Here is a 25348-nt window from a genome sequence, read left to right as displayed (position 1 = left end):
GAGATTTAAGTGGGAAACTGCCACATACACATGTTGTCTTTATTTGTGCTTTTGAAGTAAATTAAATGATTTGGTTTTGGTTGCAATGGCTTATTAACGGAGCTCAGAGTCAGAGTAATGAGGTACACAGAACAGTAAAGCCTATACAACCAGCTACACCCCAACATCTCTGCTGAGCCACCTGCTCTGTGTTTTTGCCAGTATCGGGAGTGTTTAGACTGAAGACACAAATAAGCAATTTTCTGTTATTTTAGCTTGCAAATATGAGGTACGCTATATCAAAACAAAAGTTATAAATAATTGTGCTTGCCTAGAGATGTCTCTGCATACTGAATAGAATCTGTGTGAATAGCACAGAGTTGGAGTTTCTGTGTGTGGCTGCCTGTGTGGACATACACAGAATCTGCGAAATACATTTAGACAGCCTCTTTCCTCTTTGTCTGACATTGTAATTACCATTCAGACTAGCCACGCTAATTACCTCCCCGTTAAGAAAAATAATCAGGTTTGTACACAAATCAAGACTAGCCACAGACGCCACGGCCTGAAAACCAAAACAATAATCAAGTCTACTGGGCACGGTTATTATGTTTCCCATTTAATCAAAACTTGCATTAAGCCTTAAAGTGATCAATTATTCTATCATTTAGTTTTCCAAAGATTATTGTATAAATCCCTAAATTATTCATTATATTCTGTCAATCAGTTTTTCTGTTGAACTTGTCACAAATTCTAACCCCCTTTTCCAGCTGGGCTCTAATGTCATTCATTAATTACGGGTAATTAATATGGCTTGTTTACAAAATGTGTTTTACTGTCCCATATCATTTCTACTTCATTATCAACACTGGAAAGAAATTAAATGTAAAAACAATGACATTCTGTGAAGCTTGGACGTTTTCACAAATAATTTAGAGGAACCCAAACAAGGGTCAGATAACTCCCGACAACAGCCACAACCGTGTCTCTATCCTGGTCAACACAAATGTGAGAGATATCTTTGCTATTTTGGCGACATGCACGTGATAAGCAGTGGGTTAAAACAGCAAAAGCAAAACCTCATTTTCCATGAGTGGTCAACCTATGATAATGGCAGAGCATGCAAAGCCGCTCCACTCTAGGTCTAGGGTTCTTCTGAATAACTGCATTTTAAGTTACTTTTCAGAAATGTAATGCTCTGTGACAGGGCAATGAATCTGTTTCTAGTAACATCTCTTACATGGCTTACTATATGATTGTTACAGTAATACAACCGTTATGCTGAAAAACAATGCAGAACTCACAGCAAAACAACTTTACAACCTCAGGGTCAGCCATCCAACTGGCAAGTCAGCAGTATGGTGCACTGGTTGAACAAATATGAAGAAACAACTCCAGAGAAACAACACATATTTTGGCAGGATCCACGTATAGTACAGACTAAGTAAAAAATACGCTGCATGGTGCTTGTTTTCTTTTCCTGACAAGTTTTACTGTTTGTTTAAAACAAGGCAACACTCACTGACTGTTAATGCAAATTTACAATACACTCGCTTGATGTTTCAAGAATGGAAATGCAGAGGGTGGGGGGAAAAAACAGCCTGGCTATATAGCACTCACTGAGCATTTGCAGGCTTTTTAAAATAATCTTTTTGTCCATGGCCTTTGCCAGCCTGCAGCCATTTCCTTTCCTTTACTTCTCTGCCCCGTATCTTCTTTATTGTGATGCTAAACAGTGAGTTCTGACATTCAGAGGGGCCCAGCCAAAGGACAGCCAGTGGATGCAGTAGAGAAGAGAGGGCCTTAATGGGTTCAACTGGAATGGAAAGCATCTGCTAGACTCCACAGGCTGGAGGAGGGGGAAATGTCAAGTATGGTTATTACAGAGCAGGCAGCAGGTCTAGGAAGTTTCACCTGAATGAAAAACAGTACTGGACAATGCACGACCACAAGCCGCAGCTCCACACATTAACGCTTTTGCTGAGGCAGTGAATGAACCCATTCACACGTAGTTGCATGTGGTAAGAGTATTTTGACTCACATGTTTACATCCACATACAACAAAAAAACAAAAACAAACACATACTTGCACAGTCATTACCCCAAAATTAATGCGTATATGCAGGGTTTTTTTTTTTATTGCCAATTGACTTCTTTCCCATTGCCAGACAGTTTAGCATTTCTGTTTCTTCCTTACTGTAATCTGTCACATTCAATGTTAAATGCCTCCAGGAGACAGTATGACTTACAATGTTTTCTTTGTTTTACTTCATTCTGTCTTTAAAACTACACACAGGCTGAGTGATGTTAGAGCTCTGTTTGAATGGAGATGGACAGACAAGTATTTACGTGATGACATCCTAAAAAAATTCCATAACATAGCAATGTGATGGAAAGGTGGTGAAAATTAGCATGTCCTCCTGGCTAATAAATACTGACCTGCACGATATGAGGAAAATCTGCGATGTGCGATAACACTGTTCACTATTGCGATGACGATATAACTTGTGATAAAAAACAAATATTAAAGTTTGGATATTATCAACTATACAGTTAATGATGGCTAATGTTAGTTTTGAATTGTCCATGTAGGTCTTTATGGTTTTATTGCAGGTGGTGATGGAGGTTGGTTGTGTTTCCTCTAGAAGTTGCAACAACTGCTCGACATGTTTTACACAGTAACCTGTGTTTGTAACACGTCGTCTCTCCTGAATCCAAAATAAGTCCATATAGCAGAAGTGCCATTTTCTTTCACCACAAGGTCTTCGTCGACCACATTTTCATCGCTTTTCTCTCCTCCTTCAGCCATCATAACCTGGCAATCACCACCAAACTGATACCGATTAATTTTGTCAGGGTAGCTAACAGCTAGCTGGGGCTTCATCTGATTGGCCCTTGTATCTAGAGCTCCGTCCGGCTAAATGTTGGCATGCTCAAGGTGCATGCATGGCACATGTAAACAAAATGATTTTTCTTACTCATTGCGTGTCAGGCAGTCTTTTGCGATGCGTTTATTGCACATGTTCATATGACGCGATGACGATGAAATTTCAATTTATCAGGCAGCCCTAATAAATACCTGTAATTAGACCATTAGACCCAAGCACGAATGTCGACTGTACCCGTTCCCATGGAAGACAAAGGCAAAATGGGACTGGGTGTCAGTTGGTTTTCCTTCATTGTGAAAGGGGTAATACAGTAAATGCATTAACTTGCACATGTGTTAGTGTTAGTAATTTGTATTAGCTGCATTACAAAATGTTCTTGTTTTACCCAAACTTCATCTATGAGACTTCAATAAGACTCAGTGTAAGATAAAACTGCCATCTCCTGAATGGCAGGAAAATTCACATACTTCAGTAGTGTTCATAAATCTGCAGAAAGTCCTGGAGTGAGTACTTATTCGCAGGATCACTTGAGCTTGTTTGCTAATTTGTACCCTCGAGGATGCTAATCAAAGCTACTGCCAGACTAATGAAGCTCTTCAGTCCAAAAGCCAAAGACACGTACATGGCCCCATGACTCAAGGCTGAGCGTCTGAGGGGATACGCGTGTCTGTGCACATGCTGATGTGAACGCATGTGGTCGTACATAGTTTAAAATGTGAATGAGGGGGTGCATGGGCATAAAGTGGTGGTATAATGGCAGATAAGCAAAGCTCAAATCCCACTCTCTAAGGGGAATCGAGCATCAAACAGCTCCTGCTGCCTGAGGGTTGGCCTTCCCGCTCTGTCGGCGGGGAAACTCCTGTCGCTGCACTTAGAGCTTCTGGATCAGTGAGGAGACACATAGCAAGCGGAGTGGCAGCGGTAAATGACAGCCAGAGAGAGAGACAGAGAGATGAGGCAGCTTGGAAGAATGTGATCATTTTATCACCACAGACTAAAGTGGTCCTGGGAATCATCAACAACAGGAGCCTTGGTGTTTGTTGCTTTTTCTGTATGAGCATGGTGCACCGGAGAATGATACCTGGATATGGGCTGTTCACAGATTGGTTATTGCAGGGAGGTGAGTAGAATCTTAAACCACACATTATCCCCCTTTTCATCACTCCCACCCAAATTCTCTGCTTTACCTCTGAGTCAAGACAGCTTAGTGGCAACCATAGCAACGCTCGCAAACAGAGCTGCAGCTCTTTCTGCCAAGGCCCACGGTGTGACCACTCACAAACGTTCGCCTGAAGCAAAAAAAACAGACGGACAGCCTGCTGAAAAGATAAACAAATATCGGAATAACACAAATGTGTGACAAGATGGCAGCAGAATGGTGAGAAGAATGGGGGAAATCGTTGCTCTGTCACTTCTACTGTACCTTGAGAAAAGGTATTACCAATGACAGAACTCAAGCACCTCCTTTTGTAGAGGGCATAGATATAAAAAGGAGATAGTACTCATTTCCCTCCCATAACAACAGAAGTTCACATTATCGTGTCCCTAGCTCTTCCCCTCCTGACGGCTATGCGATATGACTGCTGGCGTTGGTAAATGTGGGAGGACCAGGAATGTGTGTGGCAGGGCGATAAGGCTGCTGTAAAATTTAATTAGCACAAAGCCATGGTGAAAATGACTCCATTTCTCACTGCATTATTAACTAGAGTACTATGTAAGAGCCTCGTCTCAATCAATGTACATAACAGGTTCATGAGAGAAAGGGATGGAGAAAGGGAGAGATTACAAAAGAGGGAGTGGGAGCGAGAGACAAAACAATGACATTTGAGATTGAAAAGTATAAAATGGCGAAGTGTATCTGAGCTAAATTCCTGATAAATCTTCGGATTTTTATACCATTGGCTTTTCTGCCTATGTCTCCTGCACATGAGGTGTGTATCGAGGTGGGCAGAGGACGAGCAGGCATACATGTGAAACGAAGAGACGGGGAGGATCTCAGAAGCCGGCGGAAAGGCAATCCTACATTAGCTTAGCTTCACCTACTGTTAAGGGCCTGAGCTGGTGTGAATGGGCTGATTAGGGTCCTTGGCTCGACATGCTGAACACCACTTTCTATTTCACGATCCACAGCCTTTATTACAGCCAAGCTTCCTCATAATCCAGCTAAAAGTGGATATCTGAGGAGTCTGATCGGCTTAGGACTTGGCTAAAAAATGGGGGATGTACAGCAGAGCGACATGGAGTAGAGCGCAGAGGTGTTTGTTATTATCTGTTTTCTATTTAGGACTGAGTGGGGAGGGTTTAGCCCGATGTCTGTGTGTGTATATGAGTGTGTGCTTGCATGTGTGTCCACTCTACTCTCAGGCATTACTCTGACCTCTCCAATCAGTCAAGTATATATACAGCACACCATTTGACTTCCTTATATTCTTACATTCTGGACTGGGCATGGATTACACAGATTACAATATTACGGGTGAGGTTATATTTGCTAGAGCTGCTTTAAGCTTGCCCTCTTAGCATATGCTAATACGGTCATTATTCGCTTTAACACAGCACGATATGTGTGCGCATCAAAATTCACTACACTCCTACAGAAAGAGGCCTCTGGATCTTCAGGAGGCAGATCTTTTATAACAGCACAAGTAGGAGCCATAAAAAGACATTTGTTTATTATCTGTCCTCGCCTAAAACAATAGGACAAGTAAGCAGCATCATGATCACATGCCATGATCTATACGCCCCATTTTTGAAACAGAAAACGTATTTCATGATGTCTGCATTACATGCAAGTAAATGTCATCTAGTTATCTTAAGTAGACACTAGCTCCTGCCTTTGTCCTCAGGGTTACAGCGGATTGCTCATGCCTGGAAGTCACTGGTTCAATTGCCAGACAGGTAGAATAGATCGTGGAAAATTAATCCCCAAGTATTCTGCAAGAGCTACTAAGTGGCCAACAGATAAGACTGCACTGTACTTGTCAGCTTCAAAGTGTGACTGAGTGTAACCATGTAAGTGTGCAGCAGGGCATTCCAGGAAAAGAGGGTGAAGTTTTTTATTTATTTATCTATTTTTTTATATTTCGTTCTTTGCTCTCTACATCCCTCGATTACTATTCCACAAGTCTCCCTGCACAGGCTGGACCTAATTACACTAGCCACTTTGTTAAGGTGCCCTCTTGCTCCATCTGTTCAATGCAATTGCTCCCTGGCACCAACATGCACTCGCACTCGCACACACCAAGTGCAGCACTTCAGACAGACAGACAAAGGCAGGTCAAGGTACACTTTCCCATCTGGATATGCCTTTGTCTACAAGAACAGTTAAACATTTAAACCACCAATCAAATGTGGCAATAAGAGAGACACCATGATTCGGAGTGGCCAGATGACTGTGGACATGAATACAGAGAGCCGTACACCTGTCCAAGCCCTAGACACGGCTAATGCCCCGACCCAGTAGCGGCCTTTGACCTTCTGCCTGCACATCATTAAAGCACAGGGTTTAAGCTGACAATTTCTATGCATGTATGCATGAGCTTGTATGCGTGGAAGTGGCAGAGTGAACACTCGGTGTTCAGGAACAGAAGCTCTTTGGCAATAATCTGTCACTTTAATGAAAAATGCACGGCCCGTGTATGATGTGTGGATGATGTATTATGACCAAATGCAGATAAATCAGCAACTTCTACAGTCACACTTTTGAAACAATGACGTGTAGCATCAATTCAAATAGATCTTGGGAGGAGAGCGTCTGTGCTCCCCTTTTTGTCTTGGGCACACTGAAATGATTTAATAACCCCTTCTATTTCTGCTTATGTCATGTCTGGGGGAAAGCAGCAAGGCGAGGGAGGAGATAAAGCAGACACCAAACAAAGTCAAAAAGTAAAGAGTAGACTGCTCAACTTTGCAACGATGGGAAGCTTTCTCCCATAATTGACATTGACATGAGGAGACAGAAATGTGAAAGAGGGATGAGAGAGCACACACGCAATCTGCAGGATACAGTAGCCTGCAGTGGAATCCACATATCAGAGTCTATAAGAGGCCCAATCAAAAAGGCAAGCATCTAACGGCAGATTCCACTAGAGTATCCCTGCCTCAGGAAGCTACAGTGACTGACTCTCGCTGCTAGTTTTTCCACAAATGACTCACATGTCAGCACACAGAGCAGACAGGAGGAAACAAACTTCCTTTTTTATCCTACTTTTCTGACTTTCATTTCAACTTCACACTCTCCCCTGTTTTCGACTTAATGATTTTCTGCAGCACAGCCTCTGAAAGACATCGTAGTTTGAGTCTCAAATTAAGCCTATTAGTCATCTCTTTGTACCATTCGCACCAATACCTAGGCCATTTAAAGTCTGCACTGAAGAGCTGCATCCAACATTATGTACAGAAACATAAATTCAGCAAAAAGGGTCATAAATTACACTTAGCAAATACAAAGCAGATGACATCTCAGATAATAACTTGAGAGTGGTTTTAGGTTGAAAACCTTAATGTTTTTCAGTGCAAGTAGGGGAAAAATAACCATTGCGTTAACAGGTTCACTGACTGTAAACTGACCTTTACATCAATTTCAAGCTCTAGTTCAGGGCTATATCACACGTGATAATTGCTAGGTCGGGTTTCACTAAGGACATCTCAAATAATTGCTCCTAAAGACGGGACATTTACCTCTTCATAGATCCTGTTCCTCCCCACACTATCCATGATGGATCATTCCAAGATAAGGGCATCAGAGCACGCCCATACGCTCATAATGCACCTCTGGCTTTTGCTATCTCACACACTTGGGGGCTCTTGGCCTGTCAAACACAATGATAAAATAAGTGTAGCTATGTGATTCCCCTCACCATGCACGTGTCAGCTTGGGAGTCAGTGAGGCTTTGATCAGAGCTTGCAAAGACGCCTGAAATGACAGTGCCTGGAGAGATGTTTTCAGAAGGACACAGTTAAAAAGCTATGGATGCTTTATAGATTCAATTTGCAGATTCAAGTCTCTTACACCTGTGTGGCTAACCACCATCGATCCATCATTCTGTGGAGCCCGATCCAATTTAGAGTGTCGAGGAGCCCCAGAGCCCCACAGCCTTATCCTAACCCAGACCACAGCCACCACAAAGCCTGCTTACCTTCATCCCCTGAAGTCTGCAGGTGTGTCTGTGTACTTTTGTGTGTTCATGTGTATGTGTGCAGAGGTAGACTGCAGACCAAGCTAAACACCTTAGCTGCTGGCTCATGTGAAAGTGTGCTGAGCCAAAGTAGGGGTAAAGGTAGGGGGGTAGAGAAAGCTTGAGGAAATGCAAGTGAACCCAAGCCAGGACCTGAACTCAAAGCAAAGAGTACAACAGTAGAAGAGCAGGGACAAGGAAATGAAGGTAGGGAAGGAAGTGCACCTGGTTGTGAATCAAACAGCGGAGCAGACTGCAAGGGATCTTTTAATGCTATTTTCTCTTACATGGCAATCAGTCTCATCATGACTACGTAGCACTACAGCCATTATGGAATTACTCCACAGTCTCATCAAAGCCTTATGATGGCAACTGAAATCTATCCACTTTTTTTTTTTTATCTCTGCAGACTGTGGACTGGTGCACTCGAGTCTCCCTCAGTATGAAAGCTTAATGGCATCATGCATGTTCAGATTGACCATTCAAATCTCTCCCCTTCACCTACTAATTACAGTATCTTCTGACGCAGATGTTTCTGTTTTATTTCTCTTTGCCGCTCCACTGGACTGCAGCAACACCCTTGAGATCAATTATTAAAGGGTATTTAAAACAGTGGGAAAAGGAGGTGGTAGGGCTGGTGTGAAAGTGAAAGCAGCTGTTTAAGTGCCTGTGCCACAGACTAAATTTCATCACCTCCCAACTAAACTGAGAGCATTCTGTGGGTTTCACTCACTCCAGTGGCAAACCCAGGGCAATTAAGACTTGCAGGAGAGAAGGGGGGAAAGGGAAACGGGAGAGAAGGGACGAGGCATGAGAAGTGGAGACTCCATCCCAATAACAGGCAATTATGTTTGGGTAGGGCCATTGTCAGGCCATGAGAGTATAGAAGAAGACAGCGGGGATATGGGATGGTAGGGAAATGAGGAGGAGTGTTATTTAGGAGGCAGATGGCAGAGAGGGGGAAATTAAGATGAATGGGCACTGAGAGGGCTGAGCTGGTGCTGGGGCTGGGCAGAGAAAAGTAATTAGCTGTGTTTGCTCTGGGAGGCTGGCAGTGAGTGTGATGCCTGCGGTGACAGGCTAAAGCCTTGAGCTTTATTAGTCAACAAGGCAGTGTCTGATGCTGCCAGCAGGGGGCAGCTAGGCCAGAAACCTTCAAGGACCCTCTTACCTGTTCATCACACCATGGGGTCCTTACACAACATGGACACTGACGGCGGATCCTTCATGCCCCGCAATTTCCTTTTACTCTAATCCCCTGTTCCTAATAGAACATAGCTCTGGCATGTTTTCCTTTATATTTACAGACTTTCTCTCACAAACAGCAACCGAGTCAAATGTTTTATTCCCTGACTTTATTCCTTAGTTTCACCCTTACCAACTGGTTCCATCTTTCTTCCTCACACCATTTCTCTCCATTTCTTATGTTACAGCCACCTCTATCTGTCTCTTTCCTCCCACCCTGTATATCTCCCTCCCCCTCGTCCCTTTCCAATCTAATTTCAGATAAGTCGTAGCAGAACAACAGAGCAAGGCCCTTTATCATTGCCATCAATGATGTGGGTGGATTGAGCGTGAATAATTTTATTCATGTGTGCCTGTACCCAACCCACTGGGATTCCAATTACAAGTAATAAGAGGTAATAGGGTTACAGCGTGATTTTTTAAGTGCCTAAGTAATGATTGTAGAAACCCTTTGACAAGAGAAAAAAGCCACTGTTTATTTTAGCAACAGCACAATACCTGTTCACAACAATGAATAATAAAGGACAATTTAATTTGGCATTAGTATCCAATCTAATTTTCACTTTCAGGAATTTATATGCAGTAGTTCGACGCATATACACTTGCTGTTTTAACATTCAATTATTCATAGTCAGTTTGTAATGAAAACACAAAACACTGGAAGTACTCTATGCTACAAGTGTCTTACATCCAATGTGGAGCACAGCATTTAGTCTGTATGTTTGATTTTTGTGCACGATTCACTGCTCTTCAAAAACATACAGTGCATACAATGCTGTAATTGCTATTTATTGATTTTTTTCCCTCAATAATGGACATTATAAAATAAATATAGTATAATTCTGTCACCAAAAGTATCATTTACATTTGAAATAGTTTTGGCCCCAAAAGATGAACAATTCAACAATTCTTCCGTTTAGTCGATGTCCCCATGGCGTTGCATGACTGGGGTGAATAGAGGAACAGGGGAATGTAACCGTTTTCAAATACCATCCCATTTTGAAATGATCTAGAAAGGCGCAAGTGGCATTGCTGAACCACAACAGTGCTTTCAATTGGGCTCAAAATATTTTGCGAACCCCGCTTTTCCCTTGGCCTTCAGCCCTGCAGTCTTCTCAATGATTTTCAAGTTCATATAACATGTGCAGCCTTTATACTGTGATTAGAATAGCTTTGCTACAGCAACATGCCACGTCCCAGTTTAAAATCTGCACAGATTTTGATGCTAAGCTTCCAGTTTATTTTACCAATGACTGGAGATTTTAACAGTTATATATTCAACTGTTGCTCAGGGGTTCCTCTGCTTTTTTCTGCCCTTTCAATAGTCGGTCTGGTTGAATCATTATGAATCGTTATGTTCTCCATGTACAAAACATGACTTTTTTGCAGAATCTTCATACAAAAAAATAAAATAAAACAGATTCCAAAAGACCTCTCTAAACTTCAGAGTGGTCCTCTCAAGTTACAGTGCTTAATCATGCTTGTGTGGCCAATGATACCAAACTTCTGAACAGTAGTCAGCAGTGAAAAATTCAAGACAAAAAATAGTATTCCCTTAACAAATTCTCAGACACTTGACTCAAACATTGATGGGAGTAGAAATATCCTTTTTGCAAGATTTTAAAAAATAAGAAAGTTGCCAACTCCATTCAAAGGCATATAGTTGAACTCAAAATGCTACACTTAGTGAACAATTTAAGAACCTTATAAAACTGAGCCTCAAGACAGCCCACACACTGCTTTCATGACTCTCCTCTCATAGTCTGCACAGCGCACTGTCTCAAACAGATTCAGCAATGGCCTTTCACCCTTTCAGAAGGCACACGCAGGGTCACAAAAAGAAAGGCAAATGGACAACTGAAAAGGTCAGCAGATACACAGAAAAGCAGGACATATGAACTGTCAAGGGGACTTTGCATTACATGCGAAAGACATTTTCCAACAACAGATAAAACGGTAGAGCTGAGCACGCTTTAGGCTTTAGCTTTGTTTTGGTTTTTGCTTTACCATGGTTAACAGGCCTGAGCACCTGGCGGAAGGAGCCGGGGCTGATGGTCTGCTGCTGGTTATCTGGAAGGAGGGCAGTAAAACAAATAATACCAACACATACAGCACGAGGATCAAGAAGATCATAAAAAGGCATTCACTCGTTGATGAACTCCTGTAAAGTCAAGTGTATTAACAAGACACACTGTGTTTAAGGGCACAGCTGTACATTACCCCTAAAGTTGAACAGGTAATCAAATTCAAAATATGCATAGATCTCATGATGGATTCACAACATGAGATTGCGTGGGAATATCTTCTTTTAATATTAAATTCAAGATAATCAGAGAAAATAAATGTGTATTGCCTTTTTACTGAGATCCAAACATCAAACAGCTGAAGATTCTCTGGCAGTGTGGTGCTGGTAAGCATGTGTGCAAACAACAAACTAGTGTATTTCTAAGGTGTAAATAAGAGTTGTATAATGCCAAGGCAAAAGAACCCGAGGATTCATTCAATACACTCAGCTTTTAAAAAACAAAACAAGAAACATATGCATCCAGTGGGCAGGTTAGGAACAGGATTCACTGCAATTTTTGAACATCTGACTGGAATCAGAACATTGTTTACGGTCAATATGGGTACTAGGTTTTCTGTGTGCGTCTTTGTTTGTTTATAAATGTAGGGAAAGGATATGGGACTCACCTCTGGGTCTTGGTGCTCTCTTCCTGCGGTCTCTGAATGCAGCTCCTGACTGTAGGGCTTCCAGCAAACTATCCATCACACCTGTCTCATCATTCTCTGAAAAATCCAGGAAGAAAAAGAATGAGTGGGTGTTGGAAGACAGGAGGAGAGGTAAAGAAACAAAATCAGATAAAGTGCAGTTTGTTCTGGTGGTGAGTTTCGCCATACGGATTGCAACGATTTGGAACTTAGAATGGCAGGCCAATATATCATATGTATACCATAAGCTACAGCAATATAGTAGAGTCAAGTGCCCATTATATGATGGGACTAGTTCCAAGCAAATCCAGTAAGGCACAGGTCAGCAAGTTCTTGAGACAATCTGCTGTACAAATATAAACCCTGGTGTCTGCGGCCTAGTGCAATTTAGTTGTGCATGACATTGTAGTATTCTAGGTGAATAAAAAATCATGAAGGATATTAACTAGCAATGAAGTCACATATAAAGTGAAGTATAGTACACTGTCACACCGGGACGGAACACCCAAACCTGCCAACATAGTGTTTCACAGCACTAACTACAGAAAACTCTGGACTGAAAAATTCAAGTTTTGAATGCAGATATTTATAGAAATGGAAAAGATTTGCAGATATGTCATGTAAATCATGCGCTGTGTCGGTACAGCTGAAAACCTGGCCTTGATACTTGAGACAGTATGATGGACCTGGCTAGTCATTTGCACTGAAAATAGCCTCCAGTGAAAGGGAAGGAAAATAAATAGCAGGTAAAGACAAATGTTCAAGGACAAGACACACTGTAAATATGAGAGGAATATTTTGGTTGTTGTACAATGTGAATTTGTGTGCATGGATGTTTTCTTTTCAAAACACCTTTTGCGTTGTCAATATAATTTGGGGTCTCTGTCAACCACCACACAGATATGACGGACTGTGTGTGACTGAAGTGACAGAACTTCCTGAAATGAGGTGGTGTTATGACATTTGACTGCTAGACACCAATTACATGTTACATATCAGTCTCATTTTCAGTAGATCAGTCTCATGTTAAGTGTGCTTCATACTAATTTGACAAAAACAGTGCTGTAGTATAAAATGTTAAAATGTCCCTGCATGTTAAATTACAACCTAACAGGCAGGCTTTTTGTCTGCCATGATGGCAGCGCGCCAGAGGTGCTACTGCTAACGTGAGTTGTCCAAAAACTTTCTTTTTAGTAAACTCTGTGTACACAAACAGTGTTCTCAATGCTCGTGTTCATGTGTAGAGACCCTGGTGATACTACGAGCAAAGTTTCATGTTGTGTCGAGCCTTCTTGGTGTTTTAAAAATAGCGATTTTGATGCTAGCGTACGAGTGCCCCTGAACCCCATTGAAAATTAGCTTGCCCAAAAACGAAACTACGATCTTAAAAGTGCCTCTTTCGTCGTAAATATGCTTTAACATGAAGGTTTGACTCATATTCAATCGCAAATAAAGCCTCAGTTGCTTTTTGGCGAAAGTTTTACTTTAACCACTGCTGGTCTGGTCACTGATTTGAAAGTAAGAAATGTGGTCATTACTTTGTACTGTCTACCTTCTGTTAATGCTTTCATATCTTTAACCACTGACTGATGATTGAATCCCGAACACATCCACGGCAATTCTAACCCTACGTTAAATATAATAATAAAAAAACCAAATACACTGAAACTATTCAGATTTTGTCAAAAACCAAAGTCAGCCAGTCAGTCTTCATAATCATGATCCCGATCCTTTTCTATGCATGTTTGCCTTTTCCCCACATATGTGTTACAGTCTGGTGGCTTGTGCCATCAGACTGTGCGCCAATATCTCCTACACTGAAAAAAGTATAACCTTGCTCAAATTAAAAAAAATGATGTCCAGATATCACATCTAAAATATTTGACTTCACAGAATCTAAATTGAGTTACTTCTTATGACCTGATTATTTTATGTTGATGTAAACAATAATACTGTATTTGACCCAACCTTAATTCTTTGCCTTGATCCAAATGATTTTCTTAACATTTTACTTATTGAACCAAACAAATACATTGAAATTGAAGCAACCTAATGTATTCACCTTTAACTAAATTAACATGAATTAATGTTTGCATTGACACCACTTAATTCATTTACATATTTTTCACATTATATTTGACCTTACTTCAAGATAACTCGTATTTGCCATCTCACAAACTCTATAAAAAAAGACTACAGCAATTCAGCCACAAAAAGTACATAGACTAAATGTTGGGAAGCTCTAATCAGAGATTAACCAAGTATTTCAATATGCATGGATAGTGTAACAGTACGGCAAGTCTCTCCCGGCAAACATGCCTTCACTCACGGTACCAATATCATCTTTGTTAACTCGACACAATTTAACCACAGAACGTATGGATGTGAATTAACCCGCAACTGTCTTACACATCATCTTATTCACAAACACATTCAAGAACCATAATTACACCAACTCCAACAGAATACCCAAGAGTCTTTGCGCCACAGTCCACAAGGGGCGTTACAATACACTTGGCCAACAGATCACTTTAAATGTATTTATTCATCTTTAACATATGAACCATATGCAACATATTTAACATTAAAAGGCTGACTGCCTAATCCAAAAGAGGGTAGATATTGTCTGGTCAATATGTGAGTTACCCTGGACTAGAACACTAAAACTTTAATTATCAGCAACTGCTTTGCTACTTAGGTAAACGATATCCGTGATGTCAAATGGTGCGTCTTGGCCAGCATGCTAAAAGAGAGCTACGGGACTTGACATGAGCTCTGACTGTGCAGTGTGCAATGTGCATGCACAATTCACATTCGACTCAAAATAAAATATTACCTGCAGGTCATGAAGAAAAAAAAAACAAATTGAGAGAAATCAAATACATTGTTTTGGGTCCTTTGGACGTATATTTAGTTCAGTATAAATCAAACTTGATGTCTCTAAATGCAAAAAGAATGAGTTTCACAATCAAATCAGTAATTTTGTCCTGTTTAAATGGCAGTTATTAGTTTGAATGAACAACTGCATGTTACACTTTTTTCAGCGTAGGTTACTCTTCCACTATGTTGAGGAACAGAGATGTCAGAATGTATTATAAAAGTTGCTGCTACATAATCCAACACTCCCTATCATAAATCTCCCTGCCAACATTGGCACTTTTGGACGAGACCAGGTTGGACTTCTAGTTGCAGGTTAACTACCAAGAAGAGCTTTTTGTCAGGTATCTAGTCAGCCAACTTGGCTGGGGGTTAGGGTTGTATCTGCATCTGTTGCATCTGTTTGTCTGGCATGCTTTTGGAGGCACGTTTTACTGTGGTTATGCATTTTCATTCAGTGAAAATTCAGAGATTTGTTTTTGTTTTCTTTTTTTAAAAACAGCACTTTTGTGGACGGGATTCATTATGTCTGTTCTGGAGGGAGAAAACGTTTTTAAAAATAGTGCTCTACTAAAGGTTGTGTTTGTCTTTTCTAGCTCTGTCGAATTCATTTGAACATTCTGTGGTACAATAAAACAGAAAAAAAGTCCTGCTGCTTAAACTGGCCTTTGTGGTGCCATCAAGCCCTCGACTGGGTCAAAGGTTCAGCACATCTTAACCCATTGGGCTCTACTTTTGTTAAACTATGAACAAGCACCAATTAAACCAAAAATGGGCATTTACATCTTTTGCTATTTTGATGACCAGAGGCAAAATTGGTGGGCAGCACACCTCCATGCAAATGGGAAATAAAGGGCAGGATGAGTGTTTTATTAGCAAGAGGCATAATGACAGTAGAAAAAAATAGGAAATTAAGTTCGGCACGAATCCCTATATCTGTTTTTTTTTTTTGCACGTTCCATGCACTGTCCACAGTAAGACCTTTAAAATAACCTCTGCATTAGGGAGAGGAAACAGTGTTATAGCAGTATAAGATGGCATATATTTATTTCAAAAGGAATTTTAAATTAATTTACATTGACAGTTAAATATACTGCAGTAGTGTTGCTGTATAGCACAGAAGAGGGACAATTTCAAATAGAATTTGGTGGTGGAGAAGCTGGTCCACACACCACTATATGCTGACCAGGGCATGTGAGCGGAGCGGAGCGCGGAGCGAGCGGGGAGTGGAGCGTGCGAAATATAGTCGGAGCGCAGAGCGGGTTTTAATCCAAAGGCCAGAGCGAAGGTTCCGTTTCGCTCCAGTTCCGCTCCGATACCGCTCTCCACGAGTCTAGGGCATGCACAAGTCCACACAGACTCACGTGTGCTTTCAAGGAGGTCATTCGTTGAGAGATGGAGTTTGTAAAAATATTTCGAAAAGCAAGCAGACAGGTGCACCATCAGCCGGGGGGGAGCGTCCGTCCGTCACCCGGCTCCTCGCCGGACGGACGCTCGTCACCGTCAGCCGGGGGCGCTTTTTTTACGAGAAGACCACGGCAGCCCACTAACACCCGCTATAAAGCAGCTAACATTGAAAATGAGTATAGCGGTGCAGCGCCGCTGTTCCACCGTCTGGGGAGAACCCTGCAGGTCATATAGGTACAACGTCAGGAATTGCTCCCTCTTTTAAATTTGAGCGAGCATGGAGCGAATGAAATTTTAGGTGAGCGGAGAGCGGTCTTTGAGCGGAGCTGTCTGGTATGACTTTGAGCGATGGAGCGAAGGAGCGAACACCCACGTAAGCGGGGAGCGGAAATTCTCGCTGCTCAGCTCCGCTCACATGCTCTGATGCTGACCCTAAATCTCTAGTGGATCTCACAAGGTGTAGACCTAAGTTACTGCTTTGTAAAGAACAAAAAAAGGACACACAGCAAAAGGAAGGGGGGGGGGGGGGGGGATCATGGCAGTTTTTTCTGCCCAGCACACATGATTGATTTACTCTGCTGCCTCATTTCAGGCCAATTGCCAGCATCACAGATTGTGACGCAATACAAATTAAAACCAGTTTGAAATTAAAAGAACAGACAACAGATATTGTTATAAATGCTCTACATGAAAGATATGATTATTCGTTTAAAGTCAACATGATTATGATTAATTATGGATTGTCCATCCCCTAACTCAAGTGAATGCAAAGCCCCTAATTTGAGTACACATGGAGGGTGTAACCTGTGTTAATATGTTCAAATAGGATTCCAGTCAGTAATCAACCTCTAGCCCTCTTCACACCTGCAATAACCTTTTGTCTTGGGTGATCCAATCCTAAATTGACAGCTTTTAGTACAACAATTCACACCTGGCATTAGACCGCATCCCCAAATGCATACAGATCAGCCACTTGTGATCTGATCGCACTCCCCAGTAAATGTAAATAAATGTGTAAAACATTTTCATTTTCAAAGACCGCATTTTTTTCCAAGTGGCGGGAAGTTGCAATATACTTCCCCTGACTACTCTGCCGGACCAAGAAGACCTTGCAAAGACCTTGGTGTAGGGCCACTCAAATGGAAATCAGACAGGGTGTTTTGAGTTTGATTTCACAAGAATCCAAAATCTTGCACTTTAATACAGGTGGTGGGAATGACTATGCACTTAGGCTACCCAGAGGACGTAAGTTGAATAAGCATTCCTTCAATGTGGCCCAGGACACATTCACATAGATACTCTGTAAAAAAAACAAAAAAAACATTATGCAGTAAAAGTTCAGAGGTGGAATCAGGGGACAGATTCATTCAGCCTCTAATCTGCCAGCAGTGGCAGTAGCATAGCCAAAACAAACTGAGGCGATGTTATGCCAGCGCTGCTTGGTGCAGTTTACTGAAAAACTCCAAACAGTGAAGAGGGGACCCTTAGTTGTGGCGCTAAAGCAGAATTTCTGTGTAAAAGGGGCTCTGGTCTCTCCTCTTATTTCTTGCATAGAGTACCATGCAGCACCATGGTTGGGTTTCTGCGAACCTGCAGCTGTCAATCAGCTCATGGAACATGGTTCCTTTACAGCAAACCCTCTTTTACACCAAAGCTCCTGTATTGAGGGCAGAGGGTCCCCAGGGTGGTGGGCTGTGCTTGTGCCCAACCCCCATACCAAGCTGCGACTACAAACACACACATGCATACGCACTGGGTATATCATGTCCCACTTCCTTGCCTGCCAGCTTCAATGTGTGCATTTGTTGTTCTTTTCATTTGCAACAGTTGCACTCCTCCTCCTGGTTGATATGTGCCCAGTTCTTCATCATTGTGCAAAGCAGAGAGGCAGGACGAATATCTGAGCAAAAACCCAACGTTCCTCAACGTCCAAATTTGTCTCCACGGCTGTGGCAATTCATCACAGGGAGCAAGCGTTACACTCCCCTCAACACACACAGACATATACACATAAATAGAGATAACACAGAAAACAAGCAAAAAAGGAGCAGATCAATCTATTGCAACCTGAAGTGTGTTCCTTCATGTGTAGTACTCCGTTTGACTCCAACCCACAAGAACATGAAACGGTTTGTGTGCCTCAGGAGGCAAGGAAAAAGAAACCCACTAAGATCTCCCGCCTCAGGAATATATGGGAGCAAAAACAGTCCAATTTTACACATCAATCAGAAGTAACTCAGACAGGCCGTGACAGAAAACCGCTTTATAGAATGTAGACAAGAAGTACTTTCAGACAGTCTAACACCGAAAATCTTAACACATATTTATATACTAACACCCACATGCTCATAAACTTAGAGAGAGAGAGAGAGAGAGAGAGAGAGAGAGAGAGAGAGAGAGAGAGAGAGAGAGAGAGAGAGAGAGAGAGAGAGAGAGAGAGAGAGATCACAGAAATGTCACATGGATGGCAATGGAGGAGAAACACATGGCAGAGGAATATTAGTCAAGCTAGTAGCTGTGAAATGGGTTTGAAACAGTCATTCAGCTTGTGAAAGGTGGTGGTGAGGGGGACGTGGCGAGAGAACAAAGACTGTAGAGAGGACTGGGGCAGTGAAGAGTGGTATCCCAGCTTTGGCAGTAGAGCTACTGATTGGTGCTTTGATGTGCACAATTCGCCTGCCTATTTCTATTCTGCTGAATCTGGGATCAGAGCTCTCATGACAGGTGTGCAATGCGTGAGACTTTTTGCATTAAATTCCGCCCAAAAAATGAAGACACTCTCACAATCCAGTCTAGGCCTTACTGATGTCTATTTAAAGGATAGTAAGACTTAATGGCGGCTCTACAGTAAGCACTTACTCTCACGTTTAATGGTGAAAGAAAGCAGGAACTGAGCTCTACTATGCCATGTGTAGCTAGACTGTCCTCTTGGTTCTGAAACAAATGCATTAAAATATGTGGTAGAATGGACAAATATAGATGTGTACAACTCAGATCAACTAAGGATAAAAGCAGAAAGGTGTTTACTCAACCACAAAACAGAAGAATACACTGGGGGTGGAATCAAGACAAAGCTGAACCTCCCAACTCTGGTGAAAGGCTATAGTTACCCTCCTGTCTGTAGTGAAACTTCAATCACCATCTATTTAATCAGAGTCTGTTCAGACTGGCGTTTTCCATTGTCTGGACATGTGGTTCATCTGTGCGTAGATGTCTACCCTCTCTTCAGACACTAACTAATGCCTCCCGCCACTTCACTCAACAGGATGTGGCACTCATCATCAGGACAATAACACGGTTGAAGCAGAGGTGGGCCAGAGAAAGCCAAGAAATAGGGTCAATTGGGCTGGGATGGAAAAGCTAAGGAGAGAAAATCACATGCCTGAGTGCAATGAATGCAGGCCGACTACTGTGTTCCCTTGGACACTTAAAAGGCAATGGTGCAATAAGGCTAGTCAGTCACCTCTCTCTCTCTCTCTCTATTGAATACCTTCAGTTGCACTTGACTGAGCCAAGCCAAGCTTTTCACTGGATGATGAACAGGGATGTATAAATGACAGACAGCATCACAGCCAAGATAATAAATATTGTAATAGGTCACTGTTGATCAACCTTGAAGGGTTTAATGATAATAATACTTATAGATATCACAGTTATCAGGGCACAAAACCAACGATCTGTTGATCTTTACAAATCCAGAAGTGACAATAAATAATCCAATCTGATAAAATCGAAATCATCATTGAATCCTAAATTTAAGATCAAGTTAGACAATTTTTTGTGATATGGTAGTATAGTTTTGCCTCTCTAGGCCTCCAGAAATTATTCAAAGTCAACCAAAAGTCTGCCAAAATCACAACTTTTGCACTCTTTGATGAAGGGTGACAAGAAGATATTGCTTAAGAAGTCACAGGCAGAAAAGGTTGGGCATTAAACTATTAAAGGCCGTCATATTGACATTTTACTATTTACAGTTTACTTGCTCTATTGCAGGGTGTTCTGGTCTTACAGTCTTACAAGTCTGAGTAAAATGGATTACAAACAGAAATTGTTTACAGGCAAATGGCTCTGTAAAGGAAAGGGGAAAAAATCAGTAATCTGAGTCAGTCCAAGAGAATCTAGCCAGTCGACCATAACTGCCGTGTATTGCCACAAGTGCTTTTTGCACCTTCTGCACATCCTTCTATGGTAACAAACATCTAAAAATGTTGGCTATACTATATAACAAAAGCCATTTGGAATTTACATCAACTGATCCAAGCTTTTGTTTGAAATTCATTTTGAAAATTGGTGTTCACAAAATGTAAATACAGTTACATTCTCAGAGGAAACAATAATTGGAAAAGAGATCTCAGTAGTGTCTCATTCATTTCTCCTAGACAACTATGAGATCTCTGTGAGACCAAAGTGAGGCTGTGGCTGATTTCTCCTGTTTCTCAATTGTTTCTCCTGAGAAACTGGTGCAGAAAATCTCAACTTGGGCTCCCTGTAAGTTTCAAAGGAGATCTCATCAAGCTCTCAATGAAGTTTCAGAATGTCTCCCCGGTGCTGGAAAGGAGCAAGATTTGAGCGGTAAAGTCTCAAGTCTCAACTATTGCTCCTAAGGAATTTTAGGAGAAACAAATGAGAAATGTTTGAGACCAAAAAAGACTACAACTAGACTGAAATGAGAACTCTCATTGAGCTCCTTTACGGCTCAATAGCCATAAAGGAGCAAGCTTTGAGCAGTAAAATTTTCCTCTGGGTTTCTTCAAATTTATGTTCTCAGATATTTCCGCCTGTCTGTTGTAGGTGTAAACAGGCAATGGTTTTCATACAAGTTGACAACATGATATATAGCTGACTGATAAGTAATTAGCCCGATGTTTGTAAATGTATGTCAACAGCTATTAATCTGAATCTGTGAAATTTTTGTGGTTAAATGGAGCTGATAATATGAAGCTTAATTGCTTTCACTGACTTAACAAGAACATAATTTACATCTTTACCCTTTCTTACCCTCAGGTGAGCACAAACCACAGGTTATGTACTTCTTTATAAAATGTAAAAATGTTAAATTATCAGATGGCTCACTGGTATCAGCCATGAGAAAGGACAGCTCTACTCTGCTTGCGCTATCTAAGAAATATCTTATTAGAACATACAGTATGCTCTCACCTGTTTTCTCTCTTTCTTTCTTACGCCCCTCCCATGTTTTTAGCATCTTTGCATGCAGGGTTGCATCTCTCGCTGTTCTTCTATTTGACGTCTTAATAGTTCATCGCTTGTAGCCATGTAGGGAATGTTAAATAAAGCTCTGATGTGTAATTTGTCGCTCCACAAACATTCCCGCTCCCGGCCTACCCTGGGAGTTAATGCAACAGATTTGTCATACACAAGCCAGGCACAGCTAGAGGAGGAGGGAAAAAAACACCTATTCAATCTGAATTTCAATCTCCGTAGGGCTCTATGCAAATGCATGCAAGCTGATGCTCTCGCTCTCTCAGACTGCCAGAACACACAGTGTGAATGACGAAACCAGGCTGCATATTACAGAGTAGGTAGAAGCCCAGTCTGTGGCACGTAACAACAGAGGAAAATGAGAAGGAATCTGGGAGGACCTCACGTTTCTGGAATACACAAGCAGGCAAGGCTAGGAACTAAACTAAATACAGATACCTGTAGCAGGCAAAGAAGCTAAAATCCATTTTGATCATTTCCTCCAGGAAAACCCCCCCACCTCCCCTGTCTCTCATTGCTGTGCCCTTCAGCATAATGTGGAAATGCAGCCTCTCTGGGGCTTTTAGAGAATTGATGGATAATCAGATGATTACACAGAAAATCTCCATTGAGGACAATCCTCCCTGACAAACAAAGAGAAAGCTCTTTAGTTAATAAATAGGCTGAGAGACAGACAGAGTGAGAGACTGTGTGTGGTGTGTGTGTGTGTGTGTGTGTGTGTGTGTGTGTGTGTGTGAGTGAGAGTGAGAGTGAGAGTGAGAGAGAGAGAGAGAGAGAGAGAGAGAGAGAGAGAGAGAGAGAGAGAGAGAGAGAGGAGAGACCAGAGAGAGAGAGACAGAAGACAGAGAGAGGAGAGAGCGAGAGGAGCAGAGAGAGAGAGAGGACAGAGAGCGAGATGAGGAGAGAGAGAGAGAGAGAGAGACCGAGAGAGATGAGAGAGGAGAGATGAGAGAGGACAGAGAGAGAGAGAAGAGAGAGAGAGAGAATGTGAATAAATCCAGTCCTGGGTTGGCAGCACAATGCCAAATCTGTATCACATATTCATTTCATCCTAACAATCTGTATCTATGTATGTGTATCTGTATGTGTGCATGTGCGCGTGTATGGCATACATTGCCAGAAACATCACTTCTTGGGGATGTCACTGAGTTTCCCTTCAACTTATCTTAATGTGAGCGTATCTAAATACATTTCAAGCTCTAGGCATATTTGTATAAGCCTTTCTGACAAAATTTGGCTGAAGTTTATTCTCATAATTTTCTTTTTTTCTGAACTTCTTTTCTGAATAGTAAAGTTTAAAGTGAGACACAACTCAGCACACAAGCACGTGGGAAAGATGTCCAAGCTGTCACTCTGGACGAGTTACAAACAAAACAAGCACGAGTCATTACAGAGAATCAGAACAGTGCCAATAAAAACTACTAAAAAGTCAATTTTATTGGTTTACAACACTAGGACCAAATATTGGTCTTGTAATTACCTTTCTTTGACACCAATAAAAGACAAAAAACAAAGTGAAAACAATCAGATCTACATATAGTAGAGGTCATTGTCATTTGCCAATATTCCCCCTATTCTGTCTTACAAAACTGCCCTGGCTCTGTCTAGTTGTATGGCATCTGTGAGTTAACATCAGTTTTCAAGTCCAGCCACAAATTCTCGATTTGATTGTGGTTTGAATTAGGATTAGACCACCCCAGAGCCAAGTTAAAGTTCTCCTAAAAAGTGCAGCAAAGATTTTTTTTGTTGTTTTTTTTTTTTTTGAAGGATTTCTCCAAATTCTACTGCATTAATTTTACCTTCTACTTTCCAAGCTATCTAGGGCTTTCTGCAGTGAAGCATGAGGCTGCCACAAGCCTCCCTTATATAAAACACAACAACCCATTCAACATTGGCCTGTCACTGGTAGTCCATTTTTGGCTATTAACTGTGCGGCTGATATTTTCAGATAACCACAGCATGACAGAGGGTGAGTTACAGTAAACACTACTTGACTAACACACAGCACGTAACCAATCCACCAGAATTCTGCTCATTAATTTCAACTGGACTTTGTTTGGACGAGCCCAGCGCTGTAAAACGTCAGAGGCTCTGTGGTAAATGGTGACAACTGAGAGATGTCAAGAACAGAGTGAAGTGAAAAGGGAGAGGTTTGTGATATGCTTTAGCCAAGAGAAACCTTGGTTTGGCTAGATAGAACATCCACAACAGTACTTTGGCTGGTGGTTCTCTACTTGCACTCTAATGTCTACGGGAGTGCTACAGTGGCTGGCATACTCATGTAAGCTATAGATGCTGGTACAGGGCTGGGGACTGCCAAGCTCAACTGCTCTGCCAACCTTGACTTTGGCATTGGAAATGGGTCTGGAGGCTGCTATGTTGAACAAGTTTCTGGCAACAGCAGCACTCCAAAGGGGAAGGGAAAAAAACCCCCCCAAAAAATCCAACTGGCAGTTGAAACCAGATGCTTTGGCATAAGGTAGACATTGCCTTCTATCATAGCTATGCCTGAACCTGCTTGGTAAATAGAGATATCATTCTAGCTTATTTACCTGCAAGGGCCACAGCAGTGGACAATGTTCGAAAACAGCATATTGTATATGTAGGGGTCCTTACAAAAACCCCCTTTTTCATTTACTGACAATATGAAAAATACAACTTAAAAACATACAGTTTGTCTATCTGTTAATATAGTATGTGAAGCAGTAGTGGAGAAGCCAGCTTGTGTCCCAGGTTCAAATCCTTTGCCAGATAAATCTTGGTGGGGAAAGTAACATGCAGGCCCTTGCCCCCCTCTCATTATCACCACTTAAGTGCCCTTGAGCAAGTCCCTTAACCCCCAACTGCTGATGATTCCACACATTTATTTATTTTTTTTAATTTTGAAACTTTACATAAACAATCAAAACAATCTCAGTAACAGCAGATAAACATTAACATAAAGCAACAGTACTCAAATGTTTCTAGGTAAAAGTATTAATCTTACTGTCAAAATGTAAAGCTCAGACCAAAATCTGTGTACTGACATGACAGAAGCACGCGTAAGCAGATGTTTGGACCAACACATTGGGCAGTGTTGGTGGAGCTATGTTGCTTCAGGTACCAGTGAGACGTGAAATAATTTCCGGAAGTCCACTTTGAGTCACAGTTCGATGAGTCTAAAGGGTTAGTCACCAGCAAAAACTAATTTATACAAGATGATTACAGGATTTTGCATCCCCTGGAATGTATCATGGTGACAATTATTTCCTGTTTTGTTGCAGTTGGAGGGTAAACAGTAGAAAACATGGCTAGGTAATATTCCAGGGACGTGTGCTTGCCATGTAAAAATTGAGCAGGGTCCAACGTTTTTGCTGGTCTACACAGCCAATCTATGGCAGATTACTCTGTGCAAACTAGGGCTGGGTATTGCTAAGAACCTCACGATTCGATTCGATTTCGATTCTTTAGGTCGCAATTCGATTCAATATCGATTCGATTCAATATTGACTTAAATGCTTTGATATCGATTCAGTAATAAGTATCTTAAATATAAATCTTTCCTCTAGAAAGTTCTAGTTCGAACTGAAATGTAAACAAAGGTACTCGATGTATTTAGTTATAAAATGTGCAACCATAGTTAAGCTGAGAAAGTGCCATTGTTTCTGGGACTGCATGGTACATTTTCTCCCCCCGGAGGAGAGTGCTACTCGCGGGCGCCATCCGCAGTTCCGACGGTGGTTTCCGCGGCGCATCACTCCTCCGACCCTCGAGCGAGACGCTTCCAGCTGCTTGAGGCGGGGACTAAGAGATCCGGCAAGGGACTGCGGTGGTCGCTTGCCCAAATCAATTCAGAGGATTTTATGG

General features: G+C 41.6%; 1 protein-coding gene across 5 annotated transcripts in view; it reads right to left on the bottom strand.

The window, feature by feature from the left end:
* The window catches only part of LOC115580635 (protein diaphanous homolog 3), a 190001-nt gene that overhangs the window by 49882 nt on the left and 114771 nt on the right, over positions 1 to 25348 (bottom strand). For 4 of the 5 annotated variants that reach the window (XM_030415179.1, XM_030415184.1, XM_030415181.1 and 1 more), the window contains 2 exons: positions 11981 to 12076; positions 11297 to 11359 (listed from right to left, as the gene is read on the bottom strand). In XM_030415179.1, coding sequence (XP_030271039.1) covers positions 11297 to 11359; positions 11981 to 12076 — 159 coding nt within the window. The remainder of the gene's footprint in view (positions 1 to 11296; positions 11360 to 11980; positions 12077 to 25348) is intronic. The other variant, XM_030415183.1, reaches the window with a different exon arrangement.

This window comes from Sparus aurata, chromosome 4 (genome assembly GCF_900880675.1).
Source record: "Sparus aurata chromosome 4, fSpaAur1.1, whole genome shotgun sequence".
Classification (NCBI taxonomy): Eukaryota; Metazoa; Chordata; class Actinopteri; order Spariformes; family Sparidae; genus Sparus; species Sparus aurata.
Note: the sequence above shows the minus strand (reverse complement) of the source record. Positions and strands in the feature narration are given on the sequence as shown.